An 11,488-nucleotide genomic window follows, 5' to 3' on the forward strand; every position below is an offset into this window, starting at 1 on the left:
AGTAACATTTAATTCACTGCAATGTTTTCATGTATTGTACAACATGAAACAAAAATACAAAGAGTCCTTGCAAAGCTGGTATGCTTTATTTAAACTATTTACATATATACAGTGTTGAGGCATCATGTGACTGCACATCAAAACATGATGTGTTTGTGTGTGTTCTACATATTGTTTGTGTGTGTGTGTGTGTGTGTGTATATATGTAAATAGTTCAAGGTGTCCTTTCTTTGCACTGGGTCTGTGCTCTGAGGGATTGTATTTGTTTGTGCTTTTTTACACCCAGAATTAAATTATATAAAAACTGCATGTCTGTTTAAAACTATTGAAAAAACCTCCTGAGACTAGTTGAATCCAATGCAGTATGTAAATCAGGCTAACTGTCCCCAGAATTTATTGCAAGAGCTTGGATTGTTTTTACATTTGCAGCATAGAACTTCTATCCTGGACAAAAAATGATCAGGATTGCAAATTTTATAAACCAATGCAATTTTAATGCAACTAATGAATCTGTATGCGTCAACAAAAAAATCCTTCCAACATGCTCTTTTGGCAAAGTCTGTCAAGCAGCCAAGCGTTTTTAAGCCACAGGATACACAAATTGTCTGTTTTAAGGCCAGTGAAGAGGAGGGTGAGTGTCAGGGTGTGAAGGAGATGAGGTTCAGCGGAGACACCCTCCTCACAGGAGTGTTGTTGTTAGAGAGGGGAGCAAACAGATCTGCTGATGGCGTCTCAATCTGATCCCGGACCTGTGAGATCTGCCTTAACAGAGCCTTTCCCTCTTCACGAGCCTAAAAAAAGAAAAGACCATCACTAAAGTGTTTGTGTCTCAACTACAGCAACTAGAACAAGCTGATCAGATTATGTAGGGACACTTACATCATTGTAGTCGCAGCAGCGCTGAGCGCAGAGAGATGCCTCATCGTACAGTTTGTTCTTGAAGTAGTACTGACCCAGGTACCGCAGGGCTGTGCTCACTTCAGCATGTTCCAGTTGCTCCTGTGGTGACAACATTTTTTTTAGAAATAGATTTCTTCCAAATACACGCACACATGAACATCACCTCATGGGCATTCATAGGTTTCTATAACAGCTTTCACTCTACTGGGAAACAGAGTGTGAGAGAGGTCAGGCACGGATGATGGCAATAAGGCCTGACTCACAGTCTGCCCTCCAGTTCATCCCAAATGTGTTGGATGTGGTTGTAGTCAGGATTCTGTGCAGGCTAGTTCAGGTCTTCTGCACCAGATTCAGAAAACCCCTTCCTTATGGACTTGTCTTTGTGTACAGGGGTATTGGCATGTTGAAAAGAGGAAAGGGTCTTCCTCAAACTACTGGTACACAGTTGGAAACACACTGTTGTCTAAAATATCATTGTATGCTGTAGGAGTGAGATTTCCTTTCAGTAGAACGTAGATTCCTAGCCAAAACCATGAAAGACCTCAGACCAAAAGTACAAAAAAGTATGACGAGAGGGTGTCCAAAACTTTCATATGTATTCAGACACTTTAAAATGCTTACCCCACAAGAGAAAATGTCTTGAATGTAAAGCATGTAACACTGGGCAGCATCATCAGACTCATTCAGCTGTTCATGGAGCCTGTCAAAGACATAAGAATTCATATTTAGCCCTTTTTTCTGGGTAACATAAATAACATGTTGACATAAAACAGCAGAGAAACAAGCTGCAGACCAGAGCTTCATTCTGTCCTTCAAAAGGAATCATGATTTAAACTTATTTTTGTTTGTATATCTCAGGATACAGTGATAGACTTACTTTGCCAGTTTGAGTAAAGCCATTTTTTCTACATCTCCAACAGAGTACGCCCTCCAGTAACACTGGACAAAAAGAGAATATGTCATGGATTTAATCAGAAACCTCAATGAATCTAGTGCACAGACCAGGAAACAGACATTTTGTAACATGCGTACCTTCTTGGCTTCAACTTGCTGTGACAGTTTTTCGTAGCTTTCACCCAGTGCAACCAACATGCGTGAGTCATTGGGCCTGCAAGAGTGTGTCGAAACAATTCATGACCATTTGGATTATGAGCATCACATATTTTAATATCTGGCCCTTTTATTTAGTCAGATCCATACCTGAGCTGGTGAGCCTTTCGATAATAGTACAAACAGTAAAAGGGCATCTTGAGGATCTCATACGTCTGGCCTAAGCCATACCAGGCACGGTAGTCCCGCTTGTTCACCTCAATGGCATGCCTGCATGATGGGGAAACAGTAACAATACACCTGATTTGACTCCTCCACACTGATGTAAAAGTTCAGGCAATAAATTAAAGACTCCACCATTAAAAGACCTTGAACAAGACATTGAGATATCCACCAAAATAAATGCTGTTTGCGCTCTACGTCTTCAGGCTGACCTGTAAGCTTGGATAGCAGCTGAGGTGTTCTTCATTTCCATGTATTCATGGCCCATGAGAGTCCAGGCACCGAGACAGCGAGGGTTCAGTTTGAGGGCCCGCTGAAAGTAAAGAGCTGCTTTCTCATGCTGAGAGCGTAAACTGTAATAGTTACCTGTGGATGAGACACACAACTTATCACCTAGTCCAGAGACATGTGACCTACTAGCACTGGCACTTAATTTCTTTGATTTAAGCACCAGTTATCCAAAACTCTGAACATGATATGTGGTTTAAGTGTAGAGCTGCAATAAATAGTTTAATTATCATTTAATATTATTTATATGTATATTTTTGTATTATTGTTTTAGCATTCAAAATTATATTTTAAAACATTTTGTGTGACCAACTGACAAATTATTTTTAAATGTAAAAAAAGAGAAACGATAGCCACTATTAGCACTTGTGAAGATGTAACCAGTTACCAGTCATCATGTTTTGCACTTGGATAGATTACAAACAATAAGTTGTCAAAGTTATTATGCATTTTCTGGATTTATCAACTAATCGATCAATCAATGAAAAATTGTGCTGGAGAACGCTGCTTCTGTAAACAGCAGCATTGGTGTTGATCAGATAGGTTCAACACTTACCGATAACACAGCATGTCTCCACTCTGTACTTGTCAATCTCCACCAGGTTGTGGGCCAAGTAGCTCAACTCTGGCTTCATGCTCTGTGGAAGAACCATCAGCAATAGAAATTATGGAATAGAAAGAATGGGTCTTCACAAGAGCATCGGTCCTGTGCTGAAAATCTGTCAACTCCTGACAGTCCTGGGTACTACCCTTACAGTATTTAGTCCATTGAAAGTGCTAGTGGTCGATAATCTTTAGACCTATAACGTTCCTGTAGAGGGGAACCCAGTATGCTAATCAATAAAGCATGATGTTACAAGTGGTGAACTCACTTTGACGTAAAGCAGGTTGGAGAAGGTGTCCATGTTGTCAATGCGGTACGGATCCTGGTCCCTCAGCTCATTGAACAGAGCCAAAGCTTGGTCAATATCTGAAATGCAGACAGACAGACTATAGTTAAGACTCAACCTATCCCCAAGACATTCTTCCAACAGGAAAATTTCTTATTGAAAAGGTAAAAGATAAACCTCTGATGTTGTGGTAGGCGACCGCAATTTGTGAGATGATGTAGGTGCTCTTAGAGAAGCCAGCCTCGATGAGGTTCTGATATTTCTGCAACGCTTCTTTGATCATCTGTAGCTCTGTGTACATGTGGGCCATGAAGAAGTCTTTCATCCAGCAGTCTGCCAGAGACAGTGACTTCAGCTGGGGAGAGAGGACAAAAGACCACAGTAGGTGGAATCACTTAAATCTGTTTAAATGACCTGAGACAGAGCTTTTTTCTGTTTCTTTGCATTGATCAAATATGTTTTGTTTTTTTTGTTTCATGTTTTGTTCTGAGACATAAAATACAGTTTAAAAATCATGTGACTGTGTTTCTAGGGTTGATTTTTGGGCATAAATGGTGACTGTGGACCTGAGTAGATGAAGAAAATAACAGTTTTCATAAACACAAAAGGTAGCTACCATTTCTATGTTGGTGACAAGGTTACTGAGCTCCAGCCATGCTCCCCAGTGAAGAGGAAGGGCATGAATTGCCTCAACAAACACGTCCACTGCCTCCTTCAGCAGATCTAGCTTTCGTAGTACCACCCCATACCTGTTTTAACACACACACACACACATACAGTTTATGAGCATTTCCCTGTATTTCTCTGCATAATCTGAAGAAAAATAAAATCTACACTTAGGAGGAAGGTTCTTACAGGTACAGGGTGAACCCATCCAACTCTCCTGCACTGTGCTTCTTACTGAGTTCAACCCTCAGCTCTCGCAGAGCTTCATTGCGCACCTGACCCTTCTCCAGAGGACCTACAACCACACAGAAAACACAAAATGGTTCAGTCTTAAAGGGAAGCAAAATTACTTTCAGTTCTCTATTATTGGCTCAAACAGATAAGTCCTCACCCAGGCTGTCAACAGTCTCATCATCTTTCTTTTTCTCGCCTGACTGTAGACAAAGAAGGACACTTTCGAAATCAGTCACAGGCATTACAATCAAAGTGAAAGCAGTCTTGACATGAAATGACATCAAGACATTATAAGGATTGTAGACATGTCAAATATTTACAAACTCTTACCAGATAGCGAGAATACATATAGAGGAAATAAGCCTTCTGACTGCAGCAGCCTTTCAGAAAGTAGGCAGCACGGTCATACTCTTTCAGATCAAAGTAGGATTTGGCCAGTGTAAGTGCATCCAGGTCTTGTGCATCTTCCTGCATTTGGGACAGATAGACAATTAGAAAGAAATGTCATTCTAATCACCAATATCAAGTAATCTCCATTACTGTAAAACAATCAATTCATCTAACTGAAAAACAAAATGGCTTTCATGAAGTATTTACTGTATGGGCCACGTCAGAAAACAAGATTAAGAGTCAATTTTCTTTTCTACACAGAAAACTGTCAGCAGGGGGCAGTATAACCTTTCTCTTCTTGAGAGGGAAAAAGCTGATTAGATACAATATGTTCTGCAACGCTGCACTTCTTATTATCTTTTCTTGCTTGTGTACATTTGACTCTCATTTTTTAATGCTGAAATACATTTTGTATTATTTCATGTTGTAAAAAAATCCCATGAATCTGATGAAGAATTGATTCTACTAAATAATGAGCAAGATATAGCTTATTCGATTTATTCCTGTTGGAGTGATGTTTAATTAAAGAATAAAACTATATATTTGTTGACTGATTTCAAAGATTTACATCCAACTGGGTTGGGGGACCATTGGTGCGTGGTCAGGCTGAATTTCGAAGAAATGTGTATCAAATTATACACAAGACATATAGAATATCTGAATTTGATTGAGAAAAAAATCATGATGTTGTATGTTATAGTATATATTTAATCCAGTGTAAACATACAGCTTCAATGAAGAGCTGGAACAAGCAAACAAATTATCATTTTGTTCTATATTGATATACACTATGGAATAAAAGGATTTTTGAACCCTAAAACCACTTCAAGGGGAAATTAATTATGGGAGTCTAGATGATCAAGGCTTTCAAATGATACAAAGAAAAAAAACTAATGAAACCCAGAGGAGCCTGGGCACTGGCAGTGTACAAACCTCAGTAAAAGGCTGTGATGGGGGTAATTCATCCTTGGGAAGAGGGTCCAAAGCAAATGCCAGTTCAGAAGCCCTAAAATGTAAACACAGAAAGCATGTGACGTAATTGTGCTACTGATTACAGTTAGGGTGATCTTTAGGGTTATCTGTTATTACATTTCTCTAACTTGATCCAGTAGTTATATCTTGTAATCAAAAACTACAAACAAACTACAGATTGAGGTCAAGTAATAAGGAATAACAATACACGCCATGTACCTTGATTACTAACGCATGATCTATGTACAAATGATAATATATGACAGCGAAGTCAAAGACTATTTTAGCTCACGGTGTTTTGGTCCCAGGGCGCACTTTACTTTCCATAATATCACAATATAAACCACCATCCTTGTGAAAATTTTACGTAAGTAATCATTTAACAGCGGTCTGAACTGGAACATAACTTTGACAGGTTATTTAGTGTGAATTCAAACAGCACATTGTATTAAAATGAGACACTGCTAACGTTGCTAACAGGCTGCTCACTTGGCGTTAACGCTTAGTTACTGAGGCAACAGAACAGAAACAAAGCGGTTAAAGGCACATTTATGACAGTCAGTCTCACCACTTCGCGCTGTGTAAAAGTCCTCTTTCTTTACAAAGCGAAATCGCCGATATGAGCTGTTTCTTGATTTGCACTAGGTCCCCAAACTCAGTGCAGAGAGCCGCCATTTTCATATTTTACCAAGCAAGTACGCGATTGGTGGGAGTTACGAAGTGTTAGTCCCGCCCACCGAGAGCAACGTCACTTCCTCTTCCTCCAAATAAATAAATAAATAACAGTTTTCCTGTGACCTTAATCTATTTTTAAACCAGAAGATTAGATAATCAACTCACAGTGAATTTGTTTATTTGGTACTTTTGATAAAATGCCTGTCAAGAAAATGTGTATGTTATTAATCTTATTTAGTAGCAAAATTCCATACATACTCCAGCAAATTTGCAAAACAGAAACACTACCTGTCTTCATGTATCACTTAAAATCCTACCCTAAAAAATAATAAAATGATCACTGTCAATGTAGTCAGGAAAACACCTTATTTATGATTCTAATTTATCAAAACAGCCCTTAAACAACATTATCAAGCAAGGGCGTTCAAGAACAGCATAATTACATTGATTTCAATCAGTAAACAATGCCACAGTTACAAATAGTAACATAGCATGCACCTTCATAGGATTAAATATAATGTGTTGTATCCATTCAGAACAGAGAGAATAGGCTACTGATCTGTTTTCTTCACCTGTAATCACATGCTGGATAAAGACTTCATAACATCATCAGGGCTGTTCACTCTCATCTGGAGATCTCCCTTAACCCAGGGCTTACAGCTCGTTTAGCCCTGAGCTTACAGTCATTTTACACTCAAAACTTCAAATGTGAGATATCCCCACCATTAGCCCAGGGCTTAACCCAGCAGCAGAGCAGGGTTATCCCTGACTTTTTAAGTTTATACCCAAAGGATCAGGTTAGAATAACTGCTATGAACTGTGGAACAAAGCAATGGGATGTTAATTTAAATAATTGTGACTAGACTACATAACATGACATAACATAACATAACATAACATAACATAACATAACATAACATAACATAACATAACATAACATAGCATCTGTTTTAAGGTATTTTTTGGAGCAGGTACTACAAACAGCAGCTTCATTTTCATCATGTCATCATGCAGGTATACGGCATTTGCACAGGAATAGCATGACCTCCAGTTTTCAAATGCTTGCTGCTGACCCCTACAGTGTAATTTCTCAGTTACTATATACAGAAACAAAACCCCTTTCCTGCAATCTATTCTTAGCCCTCCCTATGCTGATCTTATGCTGTTGAATACTTCGACCACAAACCTGCCTGACAGCTCTTTCAAGGATATAAAGGATAAGGTGGGGTTGACCTGACTTTCAGAAAACACTTACAGCCACCGTGCAGTAACTTCTTATTTAAAAGACAAATTTTCTGCAGGTTCACATCTCATTTAGATGCAGAACACACACAGAATTTAATTTGCATCATTAACTTTAAAACTGTTTCCACAGATTTTACTATATCCAATCATTTTTTAGGTATTTCTTAAGAACCCAACCTTCTGGAGGAAATGAACAAAGCCTTGAGAAAACGCCAGCATATAATCAGTATGAGATAATTCACTATCAATGGGTCCAAGCCTTCACAGGATAAAACCATTATGCTTTTGATGAACCCTGCAGCTGTAGCCTGCTGTCAGTATTATCTGCATTTTCTTGCGTGGAAGCAGCAATCACTTAATCAACATCTAACTCAGTACCAAGTTTTGAAGGAGCAGAAACATTATGACTCTTTCTTGTACCAATGATGTGTCTTTTTTTTTTGGATTGTCTGCCCAACTCCTGTCACTGGCCTCTCTGCTCACCCCGGCTTCACTGGTGCAGGAATGACATGGCTCATCATGTTCCTGTCCGTCAATATCCGGAGCGTCATTGGGTTTGGGATTTCTATCACACTGCACAGAAGTAAGAGAATAGCGTCCTTTCCAATATGCATAATATTAATATTCTTTCATATATATTCATATATTCTGAAAACCATAATCATTATTAGCATAAGCATGATATGATTTGTATCACACTTTAGGTAACATAATGAAAGTGAATTAATTGAAAGTGAAGTGAAGAGTTCAATCACACTGAGTCAAAGAGACAACACAGTTGTAAGTGAGAGGAATTATAATCCACTCCTTTCAAAGGCTCAAATGTATGTAATGACAAGGATCACAATCAGTAAATCCAGGACCAGAAGGCACCCTTGAAACAGTAGACCAACAGGTGCATGCTGAGCTGGCACTAAAACCCACATGACAGCTGCCAAATGCACTTTGATCATAGAGAAGGCTCATTCTTCAAATATTGTTTGGCCAAAATGTTTCTCTTGTAAGGCTTGGATCTCTTTCATGCACACAGTGACCACAGACAGCACAAAGCGTTTTTAGATCACAGACCTCGTACAGGTTCAGGTCCACAGTGGCCTCATCCATCAGAAAGGAAGAGCAAAAGGAACACATGTAGCCAATGCTGAATCAATAAACTCTCACACTCTCCTTTTTATCATTTATTGATGATTCAGTGGTAGGTAGGACACATGAGCTTGGTATCATTTGGGAAGAACAAGCACGCAATATGATGCTATTTTCTTAATAAAAACTTCCCTAGCAGATTCATGACAGGAAACAGCTGTGTATGGATAAATAATCTTCAATAGGCAGCTAAGTTAGTCTATGAAACAAACAGTTATTTGGCATTTAATGATGTTATAGGATCTGTTATTGAATATGACTCATAGAGAATAAAGTTTTCCAATGCAAAAAAGCTTTGGGAAGTAAATGTTGAGCTAAGTTAAGCAACATTTTACCTATTTATTATCCCTGTTATCATGTACATACTATATATCCTCCCACACATCACATACGTGTGTGTATTAATGATGCAGCAAATCTATGTAATGATGGGGGTGCATATCGTGTGCACATTAAACAGTAGGCGTGGCACATTTTTTGTAATGCACCTTTTGTTCTTCAGATACATGTTCAGATATCAATTACATGTTTTTTAACTTTTGGCTTTAAAAAAAAAAAACTTTCTTTTTTTTTACAGCAGGTGTCACTTTGTTTGCAACTTTGCTCGGCCAATAAAATTTGAACTTTAACGTTTTGGTGAGCACAAGGCATAGGGATGAAAGATGGGGATGGAGGATACATATGTAGCACTCATACTTACCTATTTCTGCCTAGAGGTGGCACTGTCTAATGGGATTCACTTTCGGTAGGAGCACGAAAAAATATATCTAGTGTATTCTTTGAAAACTTTTAAACATTGTGTAGAGATTTTGATTATCTGTGTCCTTGAATGTGCTGGACTATGAAGATTTGTTTGTATTATTGGAATTCTTCTACAAACCTGACAAAGAAGTTGACCGTCCACATCAATTTCTTCCTATGTCCTTGAAAGGTACCTCAAGAGCAGCGTGTTTGAAATGTCTTTCTTAATTGCTTGAATTTAGCTTGAACTGAACTGGGACTTTGGTGTAAGAAATTAATTGTCTCTGGTACCTCAGGTCTCCTCAAGGAGATGTATGGATGACAGATTTTTTTAAACTATATTCACAGTGGAGGGAGAATAAGTCCTCCAATTAAGTTTCATATGATACTGAGGCTCTGGTCGTTTGGTTTGATATGATCCATAAAATCCAACACGTCAAAAAACAAGATAGCAGAATATAACTTTCCCTTCATTTGGATGCAGCCTCTCCTCTCACCTTCCTGCATTTCCTACTCTCTGTTGGACATCCTCTGTTGGACATGTTTCCCTATTTTCTGCACAGAGCAAAAGCCACTTACTTAAGAAGACTGACAAAGTAATCAAGTAGCGCTGCAGTTTACAAGGCCGAGCACATGGCTCACTGAGCAGGTTGAAAGAGGTGCAGAGAGGTGCATAAGCCATCCCTTCCACTCAGCCCTTCCCCGCTTTCTTGTTTTCATCTCATCTCATGTCTCTCTCTCTCTCTCTCTCTCTCATTCTCTCACACATACACACATACACACACACTCTTTTTTCCCTTGCCTCTATAATACTCCACTTAAACATCCCACACACACACACATATCCTGCAGGTATGGGGCAGTGAAGTGCATGATGGAGCTGCTGAGACAGAATTTTGAGACAGCTGTGTAATTGAAAGGGAAAAATGCCAAAAATGTGCTTGATTGTTTTTTTTATTTATTTTGTGTGTATATGCTTTCACCTTGGCAGCCAAAGCTGTTTGTAAAAAATCCATGTCATGCAGAATTATTCAATCTAGTATTTGTTGTTTTGATGTATAGAGTTTTCTTTTTTAAAAACAAAAGTCACTTTTTAGATCAAAATAATATTGTGACGTATGTGAATCTGGCAATGACTATAGATTATATGTGTTTGTATTGTTATGACTCTGTTATGGCTCTGTGGCCACAACACATTAAAATGCCAGTTAAATATTCGCAACACATGACCTTCATCCTACCCTTGGACTACTACTTACCCCACCCATTCTAAGCAACCCTGGTACCTGAGGGGCAAATTAAGAGAACAGGCATTGCCAGAGCAATTTAAAAAGGCAGAATGAACTGGCAAACTAAAGCAACCTAAAGCAAAACACGACAAATAAACCATGAAACAAACAAAAACACTCTATCCAGGTACCCACTGGTCTAACTAACCAACCCTGGTCTGTCCAACAGGTTTCAGCAGTAGCTAGAAGATCTGAGGTTTTAGCAGCCAGTGACAGATCCCATCTTACACAGCTAAGTGAGAGTTTTTCACCCTACCACATGTGACAGGAACATCTGGAGCATTACCGTCCCTCTCACTGTCCAAACTCTCAACAGGAACCTCAGAATCTGAAAGCACAGGCACAATCAAAAGTGTGGGAGTAACATTTACTTCCTGAGCTACGGAATCACTTGCATCACTAGGGCTATAATAAAAGTGAACGCTTCTCAGTTTATCTCTCAAAGATCAAAGGTTTGATGAGCTTTATGTGGTTGAGGTTTTATCTGCTGCGAACCAGAAAGTGTGTACTCCTCCTCTGAAAAGTTGACTGGATACTCTTACTTTTTTTTCTTCTCTTATTTCACGTTGCAGCTCTGTATCCAAGTGGCATTAGATGGTGGAGATTTGCCTCAATGGTTTGGGGAGATAGCAAGAAAGAGCTTGAAAATAATATCAGCAAAAATGTCTGAGGCAGAAAAAAAAACATATTTCCAAGCAGAAATGCAGCAATATTTTCCCCTTAAAGCAAAACATTTCTGTGCATCTGTTACGTTTGTGTGAGTAAGCGTGAAAAGGCGAGTTT

General features: G+C 38.8%; 1 protein-coding gene across 1 annotated transcript; it reads right to left on the reverse strand.

The window, feature by feature from the left end:
* Nucleotides 1-64: 64 nt before the first annotated feature.
* cdc23 (CDC23 (cell division cycle 23, yeast, homolog)) lies at nt 65-6,328 on the reverse strand. Its single transcript, XM_042430464.1, has 16 exons — nt 6,181-6,328; nt 5,574-5,646; nt 4,581-4,718; nt 4,408-4,450; nt 4,206-4,311; nt 3,967-4,099; nt 3,528-3,705; nt 3,333-3,430; nt 3,017-3,098; nt 2,385-2,538; nt 2,101-2,220; nt 1,933-2,008; nt 1,778-1,839; nt 1,522-1,600; nt 880-999; nt 65-791 (listed from the first exon to the last, which is right to left on the reverse strand). The coding sequence occupies exons 1-16, from the start codon at nt 6,291-6,293 to the stop codon at nt 639-641; spliced, it is 1,728 nt and encodes a 575-aa protein (XP_042286398.1). The 5' UTR covers nt 6,294-6,328; the 3' UTR covers nt 65-638.
* Between the last annotated feature and the right edge of the window lie 5,160 nt (nt 6,329-11,488).

The sequence above is a fragment of the Thunnus maccoyii genome, chromosome 13 (assembly GCF_910596095.1).
Source record: "Thunnus maccoyii chromosome 13, fThuMac1.1, whole genome shotgun sequence".
Lineage (NCBI taxonomy): Eukaryota > Metazoa > Chordata > Actinopteri > Scombriformes > Scombridae > Thunnus > Thunnus maccoyii.